The sequence below is a fragment of the Bufo gargarizans genome, chromosome 4, assembly GCF_014858855.1.
Source record: "Bufo gargarizans isolate SCDJY-AF-19 chromosome 4, ASM1485885v1, whole genome shotgun sequence".
Lineage (NCBI taxonomy): Eukaryota > Metazoa > Chordata > Amphibia > Anura > Bufonidae > Bufo > Bufo gargarizans.
The window spans coordinates 229,393,799-229,419,461 of record NC_058083.1 but is presented as its reverse complement, the minus strand read 5'-3'; the positions used below and the strand labels follow the sequence as shown (position 1 = coordinate 229,419,461).

At 43.1% G+C, this 25,663-nt stretch overlaps 1 protein-coding gene across 2 annotated transcripts in view; it reads right to left on the bottom strand.

Moving 5' to 3' along the window:
- KHDRBS2 (KH RNA binding domain containing, signal transduction associated 2) overlaps positions 1-25,663 on the bottom strand; it is a 413,255-nt gene that overhangs the window by 126,178 nt on the left and 261,414 nt on the right. For both annotated transcript variants that reach the window (XR_006388819.1, XM_044291554.1), the window contains exon 4: positions 11,216-11,362. Coding sequence is in view for 1 of the 2 variants with exons in the window: in XM_044291554.1 (XP_044147489.1) it covers positions 11,216-11,362 (147 nt within the window). In the remaining variant the exon portion in view is untranslated. The remainder of the gene's footprint in view (positions 1-11,215; positions 11,363-25,663) is intronic.

Genomic DNA, 25,663 nt, shown 5'->3' with positions numbered 1-25,663 from the left:
GCTATACATAGGCAGCGACCAACATACTACATTGGATGTCTCGCTAGTAGTTGAGTTTATCCTCCCTCTCAGCAGATATAAAAAAGGCCCCTATTTTGGCCTGTTTGAGATGGTCTAACATGGTGGAGAGCAAGTAGTCATCCTTCTGCCAGGGTGAGAATGTAGCTGTCACTATGAAAGCAACTCAGCATGCACCTGGCTATTTGCAGAAGGGAATCAGAGAGACTCCCTGCCTCCATCTCCACTGCATACTGCCATGGTCTGTTGGAGTCATCTGACTGGTCTTTCTCATCGCACTTCAATCACTTGTGCAGACATTGCTTGTGCGTGAATGTCCTCTTCATTGTCCTCATCCTCCTCCTACACTAGTTCAGCCCCCAAAGGGCTCAGGTGGCCAGGAGATGTAGCTGCCACGTCTCCTGTCCTCTGGCCAGCCAGATTTATCAGCATATGCTCCAGGATGTGAAGGAGTGGAATGACATAATTCATCTCATAATCCTTGCGACTGACAAATAAAGTGGCCTCCTCAAAGGGCCTGAGCAAACGGCAGGTGTCACGCATGAGCTGCCACTGGCTAACATTGAAGTTACACAGTGGAGTCTCTCTCCATCATCAAGAAATCATTCACAGTCTTCCTCTGCTAATATAGGTGGACCAATATGCGGATGGTGGAGTTTCGTGTATAAACGTTGCATATTAGGCGATGCTGGGGAATGCTATTCTGACTCGACAGCTCAAGGAGGGTGTGTTTTGCAGGGTAAGAGTAGCTTATAGGGCATGCATAGTTTCCTGGCCATTTTCAAGAATTCTTGCAGTTAGGTAGAAGATTTCAGGAACCGCTTTACAACCAGATTAAATACATGCACCATGCAGGACGCATGGGTCAGCCCTGCTTGACGCAGCGCCGACAATTTTTTTCCCCCATTATCGGTTTCCATAGTTCCAATCTTCGGTTGGCGAGGAGATAGCCAGGATTCAATTTCTTGTTGAAGGACACAGAGCATTTCCTCCCTGGTGCCACTCAGTTCGCTCAGGCAGGCCAGGTGCAGAACAGTGTGACACTGCCGTGCTCTGCATCAGTAGTAGGCTGGAGGACCACTCTGGAGGCTAAGGACAAGGTTGAGGATGAGAAGGCAGAGGAGTTCATTGACGCAAGTATCATAGCTTGAGAATGCAGAGGCAGCATTGCCGTCACCTGGCCAAGTTGCTGGTGGTGTGCCTGGGCCAACACCACATTTACCCAGTGGGCCGTAAAGGACAGATATTGTCCTTGACCATATTTGCAGCTCTACACGTCGGTGCTGCCTTGAACTGTACCAGACACATGTTGAGCAGGTGGGCCAGTCCTTGAGCTTATGTGGCTGGTACAGCATTTTTGGAGAAGTAATGACGGCTTGGAACTCTCCACCTTGGCTCAGTACAAGCCATCAGTTCTCTAAAAGGAATGGAGCATTCTGGTAGTTGTAGATTCAGAATGTCTGGAGTGCCAGAGGTTGCAGATCCCTGCACTAGATGTTTACGGACAGGTAGGCTCATTTGTTCACAACGAGCCAGCCGCCACCATCTTGCTTGAAGATCTGGCGTGAAATCTTGCGTCGCGCGAGATGATGTCATCACGCCAGCCTACATCACCACGCACAGGGTTTCAGACAAGATTTTAAATCAAGATGGCGGCTGGCCGCCCATTGCAAGTAAATGAAGGAGGCATGATTTTATTTATTTTTTTACACTATTTCAGGTTAAATTGATTCGCTAACACGAAGCACAAGGAAATTCGGCTTTGAGGCAAATCAAATTTAACCTGAAATTCGGATCGAATTGTACTTCATGGGACTCAATTCGTTCATCTCTACCCTCATCCTCTTCTCATTATCCAGTACTGTCTGCACGTCACTGATGTCACCCTCACCAGTCTCATGGCCGCATCCCTGACCACTCACACCACTTGCTCCCACACGACTCTCATCATTGCTACTTGCCCTCCTACAGGAGGAAGCAGTAGATCTTTCCTCCAAATCTGGGCTGGGCAGTATTTGATGACTGTCCTCAATAAGCTCGTCCTCACTGAAAAGCAGAGCACAGCCGGCAGCATACAATACTTCACAAGTAGAAGGAGCAGAAAAAGAAAGAGGCAGGTTCAGGACAGGTGGGGTCACAGAGCTTGTTCCTGGGCCATGCCAACTAAGCGTGATGTCAGAGGAAGACCAAGTCAACCATTCAAGGACAGCTGGGTTGTTGGTCAAAACACAACCGCTGGATGAAACTGGCAGCTTTGGCCTGTTGCTGTGACTGCTGCTACCACCCCCTCTTCCTCTGCTGCTACTTCTGCCAGCTCCATAAAAAATGTTTTGCCACTGCCCGTTCCCTTAGAAGGCTCTGGCACCTGTATGTCGGACATACTGTACAGTAAGTTTAAGTGTAAAATAGCAGTAGTATTAGATTGCTTTTTCACCCCAATTACAGAATCAAGGCGTTATAGAATTACTTATCTATAACACAATGTGGACAACTTAATATCAGTGTTAATAGACCACTTTTTCACCACAATTATAGAATCAAGGCCTAATGGTATTACTTATCTATAAAACAAGATGCAAAACCAAATAACTGCAAAAATAGAGAGTTTTCACCCTAATTACAGAATCAAGGCCTTATAGAATTACTTATCTATAACACAATGTGGACACCACAGTAGCAGTAGTATTAGACCACTTTTTCACCCCAGTACCCAATCGGGCCTTAAGGATGCTTTCACACTTTAGTTATTTGGTCAGTTATTTCCATCAATTGTTGTTCCTATACAGAGATAAGGTATAATTGAAAGATCTGCATCTGTTCTGTGCTTTTGACTTGCACCTGGTCAAATAACTGAAGCATTAGCATATGACAAAAATACTTTTTGGGCGATTTGAAGCATCTGAAAAACTAAACATGGTAACACCTGTGTCATGTCATTGAGCCTCACTGAACAATGTCGCCTGTCAGGTAGGTTCAAGTAAAGAAGATGGAGGCAGCATGACCGGTAAAAAAATCCCTTTAATGGGAACCGCCAAGTGAACAAACGTGCAACAGTTGTGACGTTTCGGCTGCTTCACAGCCTTTATCAAACACAATGTGAAATCTAAAAGTACCTGTTTAAATACATTAAAACACACCCACTCACACATGAGTGGCCAATAGCATAGTGAATAAAGTGCTGATGTCATCAAGGATGCGTCCTCTAGTGCTCCTACTAAGTGTCTCAATCTACATCAATCATAGGTATCAGATCCATTACCTCACATACCTTCAGGGCACACATGTGCCTCGGCGTTCCCAGGCTGCCGGTGCGCATGTCAGGAAAGAAGGGGTTGCGTCACTACCTGACTCACCCGAGATCAGCTGATCGCAAGCGGCTCCGCCCAAACGATCTCGCGTTATCAGGGAACGCCGAGGCACATGTGTGCCCTGAAGGTATGTGAGTTAATGGATCTGTTAATGGACCTATGATTTATGAACATCTGTAAATACACACAGGAGATTTCAGTAGAACACGGACATTTCGTTATAATTTGTGTTGAGCAATGTTTACTACGATTCGATTTGGCGGTTTCACCCAATCTCACAAAGAAATTCACTTTGCGATGAATTACTTGTTCACAAAGCAGATTTATTTGCAAGAAATGGGTGTAATAACAGGGAACAGTCCCCTGTCATTGAACCCCTCAGATGCCGCCTTCATTGCTAATCGTAGCATCTGAGAGAAAAAAATTAGGGCTTTCAGGGGTTAATTAGTAAAAAAAAAAAAAAAAAAGGATCCATTTGAGTGCGAAGACGACAGCACGACCATCTTGATTGAAGATACCGCACAAAACTGACCAGCTTCCTGAGCTCATACATCACATGAAGCTCGAGGAAACTCAGCTTCGCGGCAAATCAAATTTTCCCTGAAAATTTGGATCGAAATCCACTCCAGATACTTCGATACGCTCAACCCTAAATATAATCTATAAATCTAAATGTATCATGCCTTCTTTACTGGCTAACTGAATGTACTAAAGATGCAAATCTTTGGGGCCAGCTAATATAGGCCTCTTTCCTAGGCCTCATGCACACGACCGTGGTGTGTTTTGCGGTTTGCAAATCGGATGCGGACCAAAACAACAGCCGTGTGCATGAGGCCTCAGGCACACAATGACAATGAAAAATAGGACCTAAGATATATCATGAAAATTTGCATTTTTGCTAATCACATAACTACAATTAATGTTTCAAACCAAACTGATGTAATAAAAATGTTTTCTGCAATATATATCGCAGAGACTCTATAAATATGTACTTTTCAATAGCTAATCGAACATAAATGGGCAAAAGTACATTGGTTTGGGGGAAATGGTTATGGTTATTGATGCGTGTAGCAGGTTGGAGAACAGTACTGGGCTAACTAGCATTGATTTTATACAGCTGTATGCTTTATTCCCTGCACTAAACACTGTGCAGGTCACTCTTCTCTGATGCATATTTCTGTTATGTTACAGTGTTCTCTCTAAAGGCATTGCCTGAAATTTAACTTCTCAACCCCAGTGCCCAGAGTTAAAATGTAAAATACACGTAAATCATACAACAAGCCATTTCTGATTGTACCCCTGCATGCAGTTGACCAAAATAATAGAGGGTAGAAACAATAAATTCTACAAGCACCAATTACTCACAGAAAAATGTCAGAACAGGGGTGATCTTACTGCCCTGAATAAAAGACTGAAGGGCAAGGAAGATTATTTTTCAGCAAGCCATGTTTGGAGTCATTCCAACAGAGCAGTGAATAATGTTCCTCACTTAGTTTCATGTTACAAAGAAATTTGTTCAGAATGCTAAAAGCAAATGGTGCAAGTCACAGTAGAAAAATACTCTCTGCAAAGACATCAGCAAGATGAATCTTGTATTTCTAATCACTGCTCCAAGCTATAAAAAGAAAACAAAATAAACCTTTCCTAAATGTGCAGAACTTCTGATTTCTTTATGTATAATTATCATTATAACGCACAGAAAAAGAACTGTAAAGAATTGGAATTTCAAGTAAGGCATGTAAGGTTTTTATAAGGTGGTAGTCACTCTACCCCTAATGCAATAATTAATTAAGGTATGGTAGACTGTGATATTATATCTTGGCTTAGTAGTCCCTTGTATCAAAAAGGACATGGGTCAAAGGAAAACATATATATGGTATTGATCATTCATTTTCACACAAAATTCCTATACATGGTATTGCCATATCTACAAAAGACAGCACACATTGGCCTAGATTTACTGTGGCTACACCTAAAATTTGTTTAAATAGTGGAATAATTGGCACAACTAAGGTTTCTACACTTTTTTATGACTTACTCAATGAGAAGGTGAGGCTTCGTAAGAAGGGGTGGGGCTTCTTGGTTAAGGGGCTGTCTCAAAGTAAGCCATTCAATAGTTGGTAGGAACAAGACAAAAGGGTCTATCCCTATGAATCCATAACATTTGCACGATACAAAGTGAACACTCCTGCACACAAGTTATTACTGTCCACCTATAAGTATTTTTATCAATATTATGTCAGCATTACTTTATTTAAGCTCAGCATAGCTTCAATGTGTTTCATCCGTACTTTATCAGTATTGTCATCATTATTTTCCATCATGTTGCAGATGCAATATTAATGGGACAATAATAATACTGCCTCAATAGGTAAGGCCGATACGAAGCGGCACAAGCACTCCATTGTTTATTTTATATTGTATGACATTGATATTATTTTTGGCTTTCAGCGATTTTTAAGGCACCTATTAAGTCATCCTAGAGCATCTGGTGGAGCCTTGTGAGTGGAATGCATATGGAACACTTGAAGAAATACTGAAGTCATTATAGAAGAACAGGATAGCAGTAGCCCCCTATTGGGAACATTCTCCATTGTAGATTATGGAGTCAATACATACAGTAATTGTGTATGTAGATTACAGAAAATGCCACAAACGTTGGGTATGTCAAATGAGATGTAAAACCTCTGGAAAATCAGTTGTGGATCTGCAGCAACGTCTATAAACTGCAGATGAGTTTAATGTGGATTTGGCTACGGATCTGTTGTGAATTTCACCATCTGCATTGTGAAGGGTGAGATCTACACAAGAAATTCGCTGTATAAACAAACATGCTGCAGATTTTAAATCCACACTGTCAGTAATTTACGTTGTGGTTTTTATCTGCAGTGTATAGATGAGGTTTTCATCCATTTGGCTGGTACTGTAAAAGATTTTATTGCATGTAAGTCCATGGCGGCAAGTCCAGGCTACAGTCCAGTCTGCAAGGAGATTGACTATCCTTCTGAAGTTCGGGTGGGTTTCCTTCAGGTACTGTGGTTTCTTCCCACACTCCAAGAACATACTGATAGGTTAATTGGCGTCCTATTAAATTGCTCATGTGCAACAATCTCTATGTGTGTTTGTGTCACTGTTAACAATCAGTAAACCACGGCACTCGTATTTGTAGTTTTGAAAATTTGTATTTTCATTTCATTTTTCATTTCATTAATCATTTCATTTTTATCAGCATCCAGGAATATATGCAAAACTGGCCAACGTTTCGGTCCTAACACGGGACCTTGTTCACGGCCTTAGTTATATGTCGCATGTTGCCTCAGGGATGCGAAACATGCGACATATAACTAAGGCCGTGAACAAGGTCCCGTGTTAGGATCGAAACATTGGCCAGTTTTGCATATATTCCTGGATGCTGATAAAAATGAAATGATTAATGAAATGAAAAATGAAATGAAAATACAAATTTTCAAAACTACAAATACGAGTGCCTGTGGTTTACCTCCACTACCTTTGAGCACCGCACCGAACGACACAAAAGGAGTGCCGTCCAACCCAAGCTGTATCAAGACTGTTATCAATCGATCTCACTGCAGTATGGGACGCTTAAAATAAAAACAAAAAAACTTTATTTAATTACTATAAAAGAAGGGGAGTACTAAAACTCTGCTTACTAAACACTAATCAGTTGTGCTCAAGCAATGTAGCCATTTTAAAGGTCTCAGCCCTGGGCTCAAACTGTTTTCAAGACACCTATCAGTTCTGAGCAAACAGTGTATCAATGTGTAATACATCGGCCCTAGGCTCACTAATTACAGTTAAATAAGCACCTCTCAGTTGTGCCCATGAAGCTCAAGCAATGTAACTAATTCAATGTATCAGCCATAGGCTTTAATTGCTGTTTGTAAGCCATCTATCAGTTGTGCTCAAACAGTATAACAATTTATAATATATCGACCCTAAGCTGACTGATCACTATATCCATTTGTGGTGTCTCGGTCCTAGGCTTAATGCATTTCTACATCATGTGGTGTGTCATCAGGAGCCCTAACCACACATTCAAGGCTCAGAAAGTGTTGAATTCTCCTAGCAGTATACCATGGCCCGTCTCTTACAAGCCCAATGTCTGCAAGGCTAAGAGATCTTATACCAAATTACATTTCTAGCAGCCCCACTTTTTCAGAGGCAATGTCACCGGCACATGTGCGGCCTTAAGGCGGCTGCCAAAAGCCTGGGTGTTTATACAATATAGCTCTGCCCCCTTTGCGCAAAAGACCATGCCCCTCCAAGCGAAAGGCCATGCCTCTAATGCTGCGGTCCTGATGGAGAAGGAGCGTCACGATTACAGACACTCCTCAACTCCTCATAAGGCACCAAGGTATTATTTAGAAAAAAAAAAGGGGGGGGGGGATAAGAAATCCCCAACAGTAACAGACAGGGAATAATAGGCGGATAAAGTAAATGGACCATTGGGGACCAGTATAGTGGGATCTAGAGAGTTATAATCGTTTTATAGGATGCTAATCATTACTCAAACACAGATGCCATCACTTCCACACCAGTATGTCACCCAGAACCTGGAACATTATAGGGGCATTTGATGTCCCCAACAGGAATGGTAGTAATTTCATTAAAATACTGATACTCTAGATGTGTAACATATTGGTGCAGCTGACACCTATATACTAGATAGAGGTGTGGCTAATATCAACATATATAATCTGCATTGTTCTTTTTTTCAAAAAGATATAAGGTCCGTATAACCCAGTATAAGGACCAGGATTCTGTACATCATACTCAGAAAATGTATCTTGGTAACCAGGCAGTTATGTATTTCTAGTTCCATACCAGGATAGGAGAATCCTTTCTGTTGTAATAATGACCACTATATCGTATTAGACCTGTACTAGACTACTGTCCTCATGTTATAAGAAACAAGTATATGAGATGTGGTCATTTAAACCTTCAGGCCGCACCGTTTTAAGGCAGAAATTCCATTGTGCCACTTTCTGTAGAAGGCCCTTATCAAAGTCACCTCCTCTGGAAGATGGCCGAACCACCTCCATTACCTGGAATTTGATGGCTCCCAGGTCACCCCTATGAAATTCAGTGACATGATGAGCCACCGGTGTATCAGATCCATTCCTAATATCATTCAAATGTTCCCCAATCTGTCTCCTGAACTCCCTCAGTGTTTTCCCTACATACTGGGAACCACAAATACAAGTGGCCAAGCAGATCCGCATGCAATATATTTGCCGCATTTGTATGTGCCCTTCAGTGAGTTATTGAGCCAGTGAGACAGTTGGGGACAAGAATTATGAAAGCTGTGGACCAGCCGGTCCCTCAAATTCCTTCCTCTGTGATATTTTAAGGCAGGGGAATCGCCTACAAGGTGTCCTATGTCCGGGTCTGCCCGAAGGATCCCCCAAAGAGTGTATTACTTACTTACTCATGGGCTTCATCAAAGTCACCTATAATCCTAATGGACTCCGAACCATCTGGCCTGATTCAACACTTTTAAGGGATACCCCCGGCTCTGAAACCTGTTTTTAAGGTCATTAGAGGCAAAACAGAAATCTCTTAGGGAAGAGCAATTGTGACATAATCGCAAGTACTGACTCTTTGGAATGCCACGTTTAAGGGCTGCTGGGTGACAGCTCTCCCATTGTAGTAAACGATTGGTTGCCATCTTTTTTCTAAAGAGGATTGTCCCAATATTACCGTTCATTTCCTTGTATATAGTGAGATCCAGGAACGTTATTTCGGACGGATGGATTCCGGATGTGAAGATTAAGCCCCAATCATTAATATTTAGGCGTTGAACAAAAGACTCAAAGGTATCAGCATTACCCTTCCACAGGATCAATACGTCATCGATATATCTCAACCAGAGAACTATCAATGATGCATATTCACTCATGTCATCCCTGAACACCACCTCTCATTCCCATCTTTCTAAGTAAAGGTTTGCGTATGTGGGGGCACAAGGGCTCCCCATCGCAACATCCTTCACTTGATAGCATATTTTCCTGTCAAATAAGAAGTTACTGTGTTCGAGAATGAAACTCATGAACTGAAGTACCAGCTCATTTTGCGGCCATAAATGGATACCTCTCTCCTGTAGGAATACCGCAACTACATTGCATCCCTTCTGATGGGGTATTGAGTTATACAGTACCTCAACATCTAAGCTGGCTAACATGACTCCCTATTCAACATGTAAGCCATCCACCTTTTTATTAACCTCCATAGAATCTCTAACGTAAGATGAAAGGGAAATCACAAATGGTCTGAGTATGTGATCTAAATAGGTGCTAATCGGCTGAGTCAGACTGTTATTCCCCGAAATGATAAGTCTCCCCTTGAGCAGCACTAGGCCCTTGTGTATCTTGGGGAGACTATAGAAACAAGCCATTTGTGGAAGTGGAGGTAATAGAAAGGCACACTCAGATTTACTGATAAGCCTAGGTTGAAGAGCCTAGATTAGGATATTGCTTAATATACTGTGATCAGATGGTAATGGATTAGTTGGAAGGGTGTTATAACAGGTTTGGCCATTTAAGATGCTAAGACACATCTGAGTATATTGTTGATGGTCCATAATGACCACGTTGCCCCCCTTATCTGAGGGTTTAATAACTATTGTGGGATCGAACTCAAGTGTCACAAGTCCCTCCCTCTCAGCTAGTGTCATGTTATTATGGCCAAACCTCCCACCTTCCAGATGACCTGACTGGTCTACAACCACCTTAAGGAACATGTCATTTGGTGTATTGTCACTCCGCGTGAAGGGGGCAGAGCTATATTGTATAAAGACCCTTTTGGTGGCCGCCTTACGGCCACACATGTGCCAGTAGCGTTGCCTCTGAAAGAGTGGGGCCACGGTAGGCTGCTAGAAATATCATTTGGTATAAGATCTCTTAGCCTTGCAGACATTGGGCTTGTAAGAGATGGGCCATGGTATACTGCTAGGATAATTCAACACTTTCTGAGCCTTGAATGTGTGGTTAGGGCTCCTGATGACACACCACATAATGTAGAAACGCGTTGAGCCTAGGACCGAGACACCACAAATGGATATACTGGTTTGGCACAATTGAGATGTGCTTAGTTAGCAGCAATTAGTCAGCTTAGGGCTGATATATTATAAATTGTTATACTGTTTGAGCACAACTGATAGATGGCTTACAAACAGCAATTAAAGCCTATGGCTGATACATTGAATTAGTTACATTGCTTGAGCTTAATGGGTACAACTGAGAGGTGCTTATTTAACTGTAATTAGTAAGCCTAGGGCCGATGTATTACACATTGATACACTGTTTGCTCAGAACTGATAGGTGTCTTGCAAACAACAGTTTGAGCCCAGGGCTGAGACCTTTAAAATGGCTACATTGCTTGAGCACAACTGATTAGTGTTTAGTAAGCAGAGTTTTGGTTCTCCCCTTCTTTTATAGTAATTAAATAAAGTTTTTTAGTTTTTGCTTTAAGCGTCCCATACTGCAGTGAGATAGATTCCTATTAAGTTGACCTTAGTTGTGTGAATTTCAGATGGGGAATTTAGATTGACTAATGTTAATGGTAACAATCTCTGTGCAGAGATTCATAATATGTTGGCGCTTTATAGACACTGGGAAGTAAGAAAAATAATACATTTTCAGTAAATCAGTTATATCCTTATTGTACTAATTTTACTAATGGCAAAATAAACACATGACGTACTGTGATAGATTTCTCAGAAGATTCGTAACATAATTACATATCATGGCACTGGAAATGTCTTGCATATAATAAAAATGTAACAGAAGTTTTATCACAGTGCTGCCACAGATAAGTTATAGCAATATGAATTTCTAAAATTATTAACCTGACAAATAGCTGACACTTACCGGAACAAGAAATTTTTTAATCTCTTCCAGGGCATGACTCATACGTGAATAAGCTTCTCCCGGTGGAGCAAATACTTCAATTAATACGTGGAGTTCATCACTCAAGTGTGCATATTTTGCCTCTCCACTCTTCCTTAATTCTTCTTCCTGGCATTTAAATAAATGAGATCTTTTATTTTCATTGATTTACAACAAAAGGGCATAGTCATAAAAGAACCAGTTGAGAATAGAATGTTGTGGGCAGTGAATGGAAAGCCTCGAAGTAATATGTGCTTAAAAAAAACAAAAAAACAATAGGCTTAAGACAAATGCAACCATCAAATCAGAATGGCAATGTACTGCTTGTAAAGGATAAATATGAGCTATATTATAGGTGTTATTTGACAACATATTTGTCCTACAAATGTGTTAGGGTTTTATTACAGATTCTGTTTTGTAGGAGCTGAATACCCATAGCACTTACATGCCTCTGAATACTGTTCCAAGATACTATCCTGGATAACAAAAAGGCACTTGGTGTCCATAGATGTATAGGGGAGCAGTGTAAAAGTTGTATTTGGGCCATCTAAGAAATCTATAGTTACCAACAGTTACAATGTTGCAGGGAAGATCCTGACCCAAGGGAAACCCTTTAACTAATTTGAATCCCACAGAGAACAAAGGTGCAGTCCCTGAGTTTGGGACATTTCGTAAACTGTGGTGAGAATTTATTGCAAAAATGATGTGGTGACCTAGTAGTGTGAATCCCCACCACCCACTATTGATTGCTTACTCACTCAGTTCTCCCCAAATGTACTCCTCCTGACACGATCAGTAAGAAGTCTGGCTATAGGGATGTTTGACCAGGGTTCCCCTATACCCCCTACTTCTCAGTCTTCGATCTGAGGCATTTTTCTGCTGTATCTTTTACCTTTTTATGAGACGGTTGGGAGTGCCACACTACACACCAGTTATTGCACCTTCAGAACTACAGACAGTATGTGCAAAAAGTCTGATATTCACTTACATGTAATACCTGTTTATTGCATTTTTCATGCATTTCCTTTTCTGAATTGTTGCTGCATTGTTGTTGGGAATTATGTTGTTGGACTTAAGTGAACTTTACCTACACTCAGTTATATTCTAAAAACATTTTGAAAAAGTCTAATCTGGCACAAATGCATTCTTCACATGCATAACTGACACTTTCTTCTAGTATCATTTTACACTGCATAAAGGATGTGCAAGTAGAAACCACAATGTCCAAAAATAAGGAAGGAATTTTGATGAACCGCAGTAACGGAAAACAATTTAAACGTTTTACTGGCTTGTCAATAGAAAGCTATATGATTTATGGCAGACATCCAAGATGAACATTAGAAGCTTAATTGTTTGAAAAGTGAAATTAGCAAATTCTGTAACCAGGCAATAGCAACAATAGCTTTAAAGAAGTGGCATCAGCAGAAAAAGCAGTAATGTCAAAGCAAATAATTGTATTATTTGACAACTGATGGACATGTCATTCACGGCCATCTGCTAGGCCTCCCAAAATGGCCATTAAAATGTCTTCCAATGTGCCTAATGCTAACTGAGCACTTCCTTCCACTCATCCCAACACTTTTAACTTTACTTTTTGCTGGGCCACATAAAAGTAAAAACCATCATGCAAATTCTGATAAACGTCAGGCAGACTAGCAGGAATTACTCAGCATGAACGGACTGAAAGAACGTGAATTAGCATACATAAATTATACTTGTTTCCCCTACACTTCATTAAAAAGTTAAGGAACTCTAGAAATGAATACAGTACATGGGAAAAGAAGAAAGCTTAAACATAGTATCTAGTGTTGATCGAGCACCAAAGTGCTCGGGTGCTCGAGTAGAACACATTGGGATGCTCGGGCGCTCTACAGAGCACCAGAGAACAATGGAAGTCAATGGGAGAACCTGAGCATTAAACCAGGCACCCCCTGCTCTGAAGAGGGGAGGGTGTCTGGTTCACAGGAAAAGGTCAGGAATTGATGGAAAACCACTGAAATGGTTCAGGAACAGCATGGGGAGGATGTCTGGATGCATCTTGGACTCCCAGGTCACTGCTGGGACTGATGTTGTCCGATCAGTACGCCACTTTTACAGACTGAAAATAATACGCACAAAACTGAAGATAAAATCGATTTTAGAGGAAAATTTGTTAGAAAACATTCTTTCCTGTATATTTACTTGTATATAAAGTGCAAGTGCTACCAAAAATTACAAGTTAGAGTTACTCTGATACAACCTGTATATCACATAAAGGAGGGCCTCACTCACATTGTGGTACAATTGTTCAGGTACTGGGACTCCTACACTCATAAAGCCTATGCACTAAGTGAAAGGGCTGCCAAAAATTACAAGGAACCGGCACTGCAATACATCCTTTGTTACACATAAAGGAGGGCATCATACACACCCTTGAAAAATTATAATTGATGGCCTGATGGTGACTAGTGCGGGGGCAATATTCAAATTCGCAATATTTCTTGAATATTTGGTTGAATATTAGTCATATATTCGTGAATTCAAGATTATTTTCTTGATCGTGAAAAATCGGCAATGTGATATTCGCGTAATGCATATGAAATACAGGCGTGGGTCACCATAGCTACATTTTTCAAGCTGCTAAAAGTTTCCTGAGACTGGAGAAAATGGTTGGCATGGCAGAACAATACAATAGCCTTATATGCAGATAGAGTGCTCCAATATATTTGCGATTACAAAATCGGCACTAATGATGCAAATATTTTGGCACAATACGTGCAACTTCACATTTTAACAGGTCTGACTACTTATTAGTGATTGGTGCACTAAGTATTGTTGTGAATTTCTGACATCACAGCACTATGTATGTATGTAGCATACATACATACAGTGGATACACACCCCTGTTAAAATGTCAGGTTTCTCTGATGTAAAACAATTAGACAAAGATAAATCATTTCAGAACTTTTTGCACCTTTAATGTGACCGCACAACTCAATTGAAAAACAAACTGAAATCTTTTAGGTAGAGGGAAGAAAAAATATATAAATAAAATAATATGGTTGTATAAGTGTGCACACCCTTAAACTAATACTTTGTTGAAGCACCTTTTGATTTTATTACAGTACTCAGTCTTTTTTGGGATGAGCCATGGCATATTTTGACTTGGCAAGATTTGCCCACTCTTCTTTGCCAAAACACTCCAAATCTGTCAGATTGCGAGGGCATCTCCTGTGCACAGCCCTCTTCAGATCAACCCACAGATTTTCAATCAGATTCAGGTCTAGGCCCTGGCTGGGCCATTACAAAACTTTAATCTTCTTCTGGTAAAGCCATTCCTTTGTTGATTTGGATGTATGCTTTGGGTCATAGTCATGCTGAAAGATGAAGTTCCTCATGTTCAGCTTTCTAGCAGAAGCCTGAAGGTTTTGTGCCAATATTGACTGGTATTTGGAACTGTTCATATATCCCTCTAGCTTAACTAAGGCCCCTGTTCCAGCTGAAGAAAAACAGCCCCAAAGCATGATGCTGCCACCACCAGACCAGTTTTCTTCTCGTTTTTTCATCAATTTTGGAGGGACGTCCAGTTCTTGGCAATGTCGCTTCTGAGCCATATTTTCTCCACTTGATGATGACTGTCTTCATTGTGTTTCATGATATATATATAATGCCTTGGAAATTCTTTTGTACCCTCCTCCTGACTGACACCTTTTAACAATGAGACAATGCGGACCATGGCTTTTGCTGTGGAATGCGACTAAGAAAATTTCAGGAAAGACCAACTAGAGCAGCAGAACTTTATTTGGGGTTAATCAGAGTCACTTTAAATGATGGCAGGTGTATGCTGACTCCTATTTAACATGATTTTGAATGTGATTGATTAATTCTGAACACAGCTACATCCCCAGTTATAAGAGGGTATGCATATTTATGCATACCCTCTCATACCCTCATTATTTTAGGTTTTTGTTTTCTTCCCTCCACCTAAAAGATTTCAGTTTGTTTTTCAATTGAGGGGTACAGTTTACAGGTCACATTAAAGGTGGAAAAAGTTCTGAAAAGATTTATCTTTTATCATTTTTTTACAGCACAGAAACCTGACATTTTAACAGGGGTGTGTACTTTTAATATCCACTGTACATACAGCACTATGTATGTTGCATGTATGAATGGACAGCAGAACCTATATCACTATCTAACCTACACTGACTATCTACCATTAACTATCTGTAATATATATATATATATATATACACACATATATATATATATATATATATATATATATATATATAATAACTAACTATCTAATGTAATGGCACGGGAAAGCAGAGAGCACAGAAATAACTCTACTGTCTCTCTCAGATCTGCAAAATACTGCATACAAGGGCTGCTGGGGAGGTTCTTATATAGTAAGGGATAAGCAACTTTTTTATTCGTTGCTAGGGATGTTGCTAAGCTCAGACAAAGACATTGCAGCCTTCTCATTGGCCCACAAGCAAAAAGGGAGGTTACTGATAAAAAAAATCTAGAATATTCAAAATTACGAATATATATCACTATATTCTAAATATTCACGAATTCTCGAAGTGCCGATATTCGCGATTAATATTCACTATTCAAATATTTGCGCCCAACACTAATGGTGACCCTCAAAAACATTAGGAGCAAGGGCCTGCTGGTGACCCTCTAAAACAGATGTGAGGGCCTGCTGCTGATCTGACCATCTAAAACATTAGAGGTGAGGGCCTGCTGCTTATCTGACCATCTAAAACATTATGGGCAAGGGTCTGCTGCTGAGCTGACCCTCTAAAACATCAGGAGCGAGGGCACACTAATAAGCATGTTGATTTGATTGAGAAGGAGGAAGAGGAGGACGAGAAAAGGAAGATTGATCCATATACCCTTTTTTGTGGTGAAAGGGGTGTACAGTATTTCAATAAACCATAAAAGCCACATTTAAAGTTCCTTTATGTTCAGCCGCTTTCCTCTGGTGAAGTTGAGAAGTCAGGGCAATCCAGGCCTTGTTCATTTTGATGAGTCAACCTGTTAGCATTTTCAGTTGACAGGCGGATGCGCTTATCAGTTATTATGCCCCCAGCAGCACTAAATACCCGCTATGACAAAATGCTGGGGGCTGGGCAGGCCAGCACCTCCAAGGCATAGAGCGCCAGTTCGAGCCACATGTCCAGCTTGGACACCCAATAGCTGTAAGGCACAGAGGGCTCACTGAGGACGCTGACATGGTCTGCTACGTACTCCTTTACCATCTTCCAAAACCTTTCCCTCCTTGTGACACTAGGCCGCGCATCAGGGTGAGAGTGCTGGCGGGGTGTCATGAAACTGTCCCAGGCCTTGGAGAGTGTTGCCCTGCCTCTGTTGGAACTGCTGTGTGTTCCCCTCCCCTCCCCTCCTCGGTTGCCCAAGGAACTCTGCCGCCAGTATTGTCAGCTGGAAATTTTTGGAGCAGTTTTTACACAAGGACCTTCTGGTATTGCATGCACCATTTAGCTAGTCCTCTCCACCACAGGAATGAGAGATGAGAAGTTTTCCTCTTTGTAGCGGGGGTCAAGAAGGGTGAAAAAACAGTAATCAGTGTTGGCCAAAATGTGTATAACACGAGGGTGACGGGAAATGCAGCATAACATAAAGTCAGCCATGAGGGCCAGAGTCCCAACAGACAAGACTTCACTGTCCTCATCAGGAGCATGACTCTCAATCTCCTCATCCTCTTCGGCCTATCCATGCTAAACAGATGGAATAAACCTGATATGGGTACTACGCTCTGTAGCAGAGGCAACCGTATCCTGCTGCTCCTCCTCATCATCATCCAATTCGCTCTGAGAAGACGAACTGAGGGTGGTCTAGCTATCACCCTGTGTACTGTCTTCCCAAATTTCCACCTCTTCCACATGTAAAGAGTCCGCCTTCATTGTGAGCAGCGAGCATTTTAGTAGACAAAGAAGTGGGATGGGTACGCTGATAATAGCGGCATCGCCGCTCACCATCTGTATTGATTCCTCAAAGTTGCTTAAAACCTCACAGAGGTCAGACATCCATGCCCACTCGTCGCTTGTGAAGAGCGGAAGCTGACTGGAAAAGCGATGACCATGTTGCAGCTGGTATTCCACTACTGCCCTCTGCTGCCCACAAAGCCGGCCAACATGTGGAACGTGGAGTTCCAGCGCGTACGCATGTCGCACAACAGTTGGTGAGCTGGCAATTGCAAGCATTGCTGCAGCATTGCCAGACCAGCGGCAGCTGTAGATGACTTTCGGAAATGGGCACACATTCGCGCACCTTCACCAGTAACTCAGGCAAATTGGGGTAAGTTTTGAGAAACCGCTGAACCACTGAGTTGAACACGTGGGCTAAGCATGGTATATGTGTGAGCTTTCCGAGCTCCAAAGCCACCACCAAGTTACGGCCATTATCTGACACAACCATGACTGGTTGTAGGTTGAGTGTTGAGAGCCACAGCTCAGTCTGGTCCCTTATACCCTGCCACAGCTCTGTGGCGGTGTGCTGTTCTGTTTGTCACCTAAGCAAATAAATTTCAGCATAGCCTGTTGCTGCTTCCCCACTGCAGTGCTACACTGCTACAAGCTACTGACTGATGGCTGACTGGTGCTGCAAGATGAGAATTCAGAGGTGGAAGTGGAGGAGGAGGCCGAGAAGGAGAAGGGGGGTTGCGGCCACTAATGTAAGTGGTTGTGGAAATCCTGATGGCAGTAGTGCCCACAATACTTGTCGTTGGTAGCATGTGTGCCATCCCAGTGCACGACTCGCTCCCGGCCTCCACAACGTTAACCTGGTGTGCCGTCAGGGAAATGTAGTTTCCCTGGCCAAAAGGACTTGTCCATGTGTCAGCCGTTAAGTGGACCTTCCCAATAACTGCGTTGGTCAGGGCACAGGTGATGTTATAGGACACATTCTAGTGTAAAGCAGGGACAGCATAGTGGCAGCTGGGAACTGAGTAACGAGGGATGGCTGCGGAAAGCCTCAGTGTCCACAAGCCTAAATGGTAACATGGGCCAGCAATTTGGAAAGGTGCGCATTTAGTGCTATGGCCTGTGAGTGGGTGACTGCGTATGTTTTCGCTTTTGTTCAAAGGCCTGGGGTATAGACATCTGGAAGCTGCGCTGGGACACATAAGTGGATGTGCTAGCTGATGGTGCTTGCAAAGGTCCAGGTGCATGGCAGGAGGCATCTGGGCCTGCGTCTTGGAAGGGGATTGGCCAGCACGTAACACAGGGGAAGAGAAGGCAGTGGTGTGACCTACAGACACTGATTGTGGACCCAGGCATTCGGCCCACCAATTAGGGTGCTTTGATGCCATGTGGCGGATTATGCTGGTGGTGGTGGGGTTGCTAGTGTTCACACCCTTGCTCATTTTGGTACTGCAAAGATTGCAAATGACAATTCTTTTATTGTCCGCACTTTCCTCAAAAAATCACCAGACTGCAGAACACCCACCGCTTGGCAAGGAAGATTGGGACAAGGGGGTGCTCCGGGAAACATTTGCAGGCCTGTTTGGTGTGGCCCGCCTTCTCTTTTTTGCCACTCCACTGCCTCTTCCAGCCTGTTGCGGTGCTGTAGTTCCCTCCCCCTCTGTACTGCTGTCCTCGCTTGGCTTACCACCTTCCCAGGTTGGGTCAGTGAATTCATCGTCCACGACCTCCTCTTCCACTTCCTCACTCTGGTCATCTTCCTGACTTGTTAACCTAACAAGAACCTCACTTATTGACAACTGTGACTCATCCTCATCATCAACCTCTTGAGACACTAATTGCCATTGACTTATTGGCAACTGTGTCTCATCATCATCGTCCACCTTGTGAAACACTTATTGCCGTTCCCCACCGTCATCTTCTTCTGACTGTGGATGCTCAAGAGTTTGGGAATCAAGGCACAAGATTTCCTCATGTCCCTCTACAAGCGGGCTTGGTGAGAGGCCCAAATCAAGGAATAGCGAGGAAAAGAGCTCCTTGGAATATCCGAGTGTGGTATCACTTGTTTACAAAGACTCTCCATGATGGGAGGAAGGAGGATCAGGGTGAGGATTTTGTTAACCAGACTCTTGGCTACTGAGACTAGACTTTGTGGAAGACAGGGTGGTGCTTAACCAAGTGGAAGCATTATCTGCTGCAATCCAACCGACCACCTGGTCGCACTGGTGTGACTTTGAGAGTGGTGTCCTGCACCGCCCTGCAAACTGGGACATGAAGCCTGGTATTGTGGATGTGTTTCTTGTGCTCTGGCAGCAGGCAGTTTCACCACGCCCAGGGCCACGGCCTCTGCGTGCACCATCAGCAGCATGGCCACTTCCCCGTCCTTTACTGCTCGCCTTGAGCATATTAAATGGTATATATGCTTGCAAGTATGTCACGCGTACAGTAGCGCAGGTTTTGTAAGTGTATGCGCACAGATATTTAGGATGCGCAAACGTTATACAGGAGATGTAGCACGGGTAATGTTGCTGTCACCAGCGGTTAAGAGAAAATTACACTGAATGTCACAGATATTTAGGATGCGCAAATGTTATACAGGAGATGTAGCATAGGTAATGTCGCTGTCACCAGCGGCTAAGAAAAAATTACACTGAAGGTCACAGATATTTAGATGCGCAAACATTATACAGGAGATGTAGCGCAGGTAATGTTGCTGTCACCAGCGGCTAAGAAAAAATTACACTGAATGTCACAGATATTTAGGATGCACAAACATTATACAGGAGATGTAGCGCATGCAATGTCGCTGTCAGCAGCGGCCAAACAACTGCGCTGAATGTCCCAGATATTTATGATTTGCAAATGTAACACAACAGATTTAGCAGAGGTTGTGTCACTGTCAGCAGCGGCCAAACAATTTCACACAATTTAGTGCAGGTTGCGCTAATAATATATATTGCAGCCAGATAAAACAATAGTCCTTAAAAGGACTTTTAGGTCTCTAACACCTTTCAACACTAAACCCTGCCTAAAAAATAAAATAAAAATTCCTGTCCCTACACTATCTGTCCCTTCTGCTGCAGCTCGTCCTGACTAAGACAGAGCCGAACCACGTGTCATCGGATGCTATACAGCACCCGATGATGCATTCCGGCCAGCCAATCACTGTAATGCCAGTAACCAACATGGCTACGGTATTACAGTGAGTGCCAGTACTTCCCAACATGTTTAATGGGTGCGTAGCAGTGAACAAACGTGCAAGGAGGAAACTCGAGCATCGCTCTTGATAGAGATGTAGACTTCATTCTTTGAATCAGCTAAGAAAGCTCACATATACTCCAGCTCTCAGACAACAGCTTATCTTCTCCAGAGCACGAAGGTTTCATCCCACCGAAGAGAACATGCCTCCTTGCTACGTCATATATGCTTTTCTGCTGTTAGTGAAGACTTCATTACGAGATGGTGCCTGTAGTTAGATATTTACATAGTTCACATACCAGAGTTAGTAAAACAATACACAATGCTCAGATGCCAAGTGTTATCTCTTTCCATATTTTCATATACTAGCCAATGTAACAATGCCACATGCCTCAGGGGGAATGCCCCTCAGATGTCTTTTTAAACTGTTGTACTTCCTGTAATAAATGAGAATTTGCTTTGACCCCAGTGTGTGTGTCACAGTTATTTTCTTCCGTGCATGTAAAACCCTTGGGTTACTATTAATTTGGAGCAGTAGAGCAAACATAATCAGCCCTGATTGAGGGCATCTTCAACAGTTGGCACCCGATACATGGGGATCAGGAGAAGTAGCGTCGCTAGCTGAAGTCTAGGGTTCCCAGAGCATGGTGGACCACGCTTGAGGACAAGGACTGCAGCTTCAGAGACAAGGTGAGAAAATTCTGGTAATTTTATCTGCCTCTTGTGTACTCCACTGCGCTGTGGTAATCTGTTCTCCTGTTGATGTTACGTACATAGTAGCAACTTTAGTTGATCTAAAATCCTGAGTTCCTAGAACCTTAGAGGAAAATTTAGAGTTTGCTCTTCTATTGGTTGTGTTTTTTTTTTTTTTTTTTGTCTGTGTGGTTTGTGCCAGGCACCTTCACAGTTAATGGTTAAGCAGAGCAAGAGGTTTCCCTGGCAGTGGGGCAGAGCCACATTAGGGGCTACTAATTTATCTGTCCTGTCCAGACAGAGGGAGTAGCCCCGGGTAGCCCCAGGTGGGACTCAAATTAAGGGCCACTAAATTATCTGTCTTAGTGATAGAGGGTGTGGCCCCAGGGAGTCCCGGGAGGACTAAAAATTTTCTGCCTGGAATGGCAGAGGGTTAGTCCTGGACTGGCAGACCAGACGTGGTAGCCAGGGAGGAAACAGTTAATATCCTGCACAGTGGTGAGCTCTGCTTGAGAGTGTGAAGGAGGAAGTGCCTGCTTCTGTCTTGGTTGTAAGTGGATACATCCATGGGACACTCGCACTCTCTGCCCGAGGGTGAATATACACTACGTGCAGAATTATTAGGCAAATGAGTATTTTGACCACATCATCCTCTTTATGCATGTTGTCTTACTCCAAGCTGTATAGGCTCGAAAGCCTACTACCAATTAAGCATATTAGGTGATGTGCATCTCTGTAATGAGAAGGGGTGTGGTCTAATGACATCAACACCCTATATCAGGTGTGCATAATTATTAGGCAACTTCCATTCCTTTGGCAAAATGGGTCAAAAGAAGGACTTGACAGGCTCAGAAAAGTCAAAAATAGTGAGATATCTTGCAGAGGGATGCAGCACTCTTAAAATTGCAAAGCTTCTGAAGCGTGATCATCGAACAATCAAGCGTTTCATTCAAAATAGTCAACAGGGTCGCAAGAAGCGTGTGGAAAAACCAAGGCGCAAAATAACTGCCCATGAACTGAGAAAAGTCAAGCGTGCAGCTGCCAAGATGCCACTTGCCACCAATTTGGCCATATTTCAGAGCTGCAACATCACTGGAGTGCCCAAAAGCGCAAGGTGTGCAATACTCAGAGACATGGCCAAGGTAAGAAAGGCTGAAAGACGACCACCACTGAACAAGACACACAAGCTGAAACGTCAAGACTGGGCCAAGAAATATCTCAAGACTGATTTTTCTAAGGTTTTATGGACTGATGAAATGAGAGTGAGTCTTGATGGGCCAGATGGCTGGATTGGTAAAGGGCAGAGAGCTCCAGTCCGACTCAGACGCCAGCAAGGTGGAGGTGGAGTACTGGTTTGGGCTGGTATCATCAAAAATGAGCTTGTGGGGCCTTTTTGGGTTGAGGATGGAGTCAAGCTCAACTCCCAGTCCTACTGCCAGTTTCTGGAAGACACCTTCTTCAAGCAGTGGTACAGGAAGAAGTCTGCAAGGTAAGAAAAAGATGATCTTCATGCAGGACAATGCTCCATCACACGCGTCCAAGTACTCCACAGCGTGGCTGGCAAGAAAGGGTATAAAAGAAGAAAATCTAATGACATGGCCTCCTTGTTCACCTGATCTGAACCCCATTGAGAACCTGTGGTCCATCATCAAATGTGAGATTTACAAGGAGGGAAAACAGTACACCTCTCTGAACAGTGTCTGGGAGGCTGTGGTTGCTGCTGCACGCAATGTTGATGGTGAACAGATCAAAACACTGACAGAATCCATGGATGGCAGGATTTTGAGTGTCCTTGCAAAGAAAGGTGGCTATATTGGTCACTGGTTTGTTTTTGTTTTGTTTTTGAATGTCAGAAATGTATATTTGTGAATGTTGAGATGTTATATTGGTTTCACTGGTAAAAATAAATAATTGAAATGGGTATATATTTGTTTTTTGTTAAGTTGCCTAATAATTATGCACAGTAATAGTCACCTGCACACACAGATATCCCCCTAAAATAGCTAAAACTAAAAACAAACTAAAAACTACTTCCAAAAATATTCAGCTTTGATATTAATGAGTTTTTTGGGTTCATTGAGAACATGGTTGTTGTTCAATAATAAAATGAATCCTCAAAAATACAACTTGCCTAATAAATCTGCACTCCCTGTACAGCCCATCAGCTGGTGGCCTAGGAAAAAGGTAGCAACCATGTTAAACATTACAAAAAGTTGATAGCTGGTGGTCATGAAAATGGAGAGTTAAACTCGGCAATGTGGAGGAAATTGTTTGCACAGTGGCATGGAAAGTTGTGTGACGAAGGACTGACTTGGCAGCGAACAGCAAACCGCCTGACTTCTAATGAAGGATTAGAGAGATGGGATGAAGGTCTGAAAGTGTATGTCTATATGCCATACAGTGGAATACCGCCACCCTATAATGGCGCCACTGGAGCAGTATCTGGTGATTCGCGCTCTGAGGGGCTCCACCCACTAAGTGGGGTCACATTGAGGGGATCAGCAGAATGGACGTGCGCGCATTGTGAGAAGCAGAATCCTGATGACAGAGATACATGTCTTGCTTGTAGTGCCCCCCGGCCCCATCCTTCCAGGAGTGGGAGGGCCTCTGTGATGACCCAGCACCGGTCCATAGACGCACTCCCCCCAGTTTAGATGGCCCTCTGCCATGTCCAGCCCCCACTGCAGGGTGACAGACAGTCCACTTCAAGTTTCCTCGATCCTCCGTTGATAACAATCGAAGAGAAAGTGCAGCCCTGTGAAAACTCAGTCAGTGAGGCTGCAGGGAAAATGCATTAGAACAAATCAGAAAAACACATTCTGCCACATGGAGAGATCTGTCCGGACTTACCCAAAAAAGGCAGGGTATTATTTTTGGCCAACTATGGCTAAGAAACTGCCACGGGGATGAAGAATACCAAAAAAAAACTATCAATCTGGAGCGCATTTCTGCAAATTATTAGAGATGGGCTAGGACCAGACTGGCCGATCAGGTGATCCAAATTCAGGATATAAAACAAGATAAGGCAGAGTCAGTGGAAAGATTTGCAAACCGAATGGAGCAAATGTTTAAGGACCTGAAGTTCTCTGAACAGGACCCAGTACAAACTAGAATGTTGTCTAGTGCTTTTGCCGATCGATTAAAACCTTACATTCAAAGGTCTCTAAAGACTGCTCGCCCAGAGTATCGTTCTGTTTCTCTCTAAAGGCATAGAAGCAGCTCCCAGGCTAGCGTAATGCTCTCAGCCGAGAGGAACCCCCCCCTGTCCAGAGGGAGATACCACACCTGCTTGCCCCCGCCATGGGTGTGGCCAGCTTGGACATTTCAGAAGAGAGTGCCCGCATAACCCCCCTCAATGAGGAAGAAGGGGGTCGCCCTGTATGTCTGCTCCCCCTCCACCACAACAGGGAGGGGTACCATGCCCCCTAGGACAGGGGCAAGCCATATCCACACGTTGGAGGAGCCAACCCCACCATGGCCCTTCTCCTTCCCCACTGTGGACCTGCACCTACAGTACAGCTGCAGATAGGGGGAGACATACACACTTTTCTTGTGGATACTGGTGCAGCTAGAAGTGTAATACGATGTGATGAGCTCCCCGACACTCCTTCCTGGACAACATTACTGTTACTGTGCAGTGCATCGGAATTGACGGCCATGCTCGATCCTCTCCCTTAACTAAACCACTCAGTGTTTCTTTTGGACCAAAACCATCCAATGAAGTGCTTTCACAGTTTGTAGGCTCCTCCACGTGTCCATTTAACCTTTTTGTTGCAGATCTGCTATAGAAAATGAAAGCCACTATACAGTTTCAGCCCGATGGTACAGTCACCCTTTACACTCCCCTTCAGTCATGTTGCCCGCTCTTACAGTGAGGAACAGAAGTATTTGAACACTCTGCGATTTTACAAGTTCTCCCACTTAGAAATCATGGAAGGGTCTGAAATTCACATTGTGGGTGCATTCCCACTCTCAAAGACAGAATAAAAAAATAATAATCTGGAAATCAGATTGTATGATTTAAAAAAAATGTATTTGTCTTGCAATTTATTTGCTGAACATAAGTATCTGAATACCTGAGAAACAGCAAGAATTCTGGCTCTCAAAGACCTGTTACTGTGCCTTTAAAAAGTCCACCTCTACTCATTAATCTAACTTAGTAGCACCTATCTGAGCTCTTTAAAGACCCCTGTCCATCCCACAGTCTGTCAGATGCCAACTACTACCATGGGCAAGACCAAGGAGCTGTCAAAATACACCAGAGACAAAATTGTGGACCGCCACAAGGCTGGAAAGGGCTACGGGGCAATTGCCAAGCAGTTTAGTGAAAATAGATGAACTGCTGGAGCAATTGTTAGAAAATGGAAGAGGCTAAAGACGACTGTCAGTCTCCCTCGGATTGGGGCTCCATGCAAGATCTCACCTCGTGGGGTATCACTGATGATAAGAAAGGTGAGGAATCAGCCCAGAACTACAAGGGACCAAGTCAATGACATGATGAGAGCTGGGACCACAGTTTCAAAGGTCATTGTCGGTAGAACACTTCGCCATCATGGTTTCAAATCAGGCATTGCACAGAAGGTTCCCCTGCTTAAGTCATCACATGTCC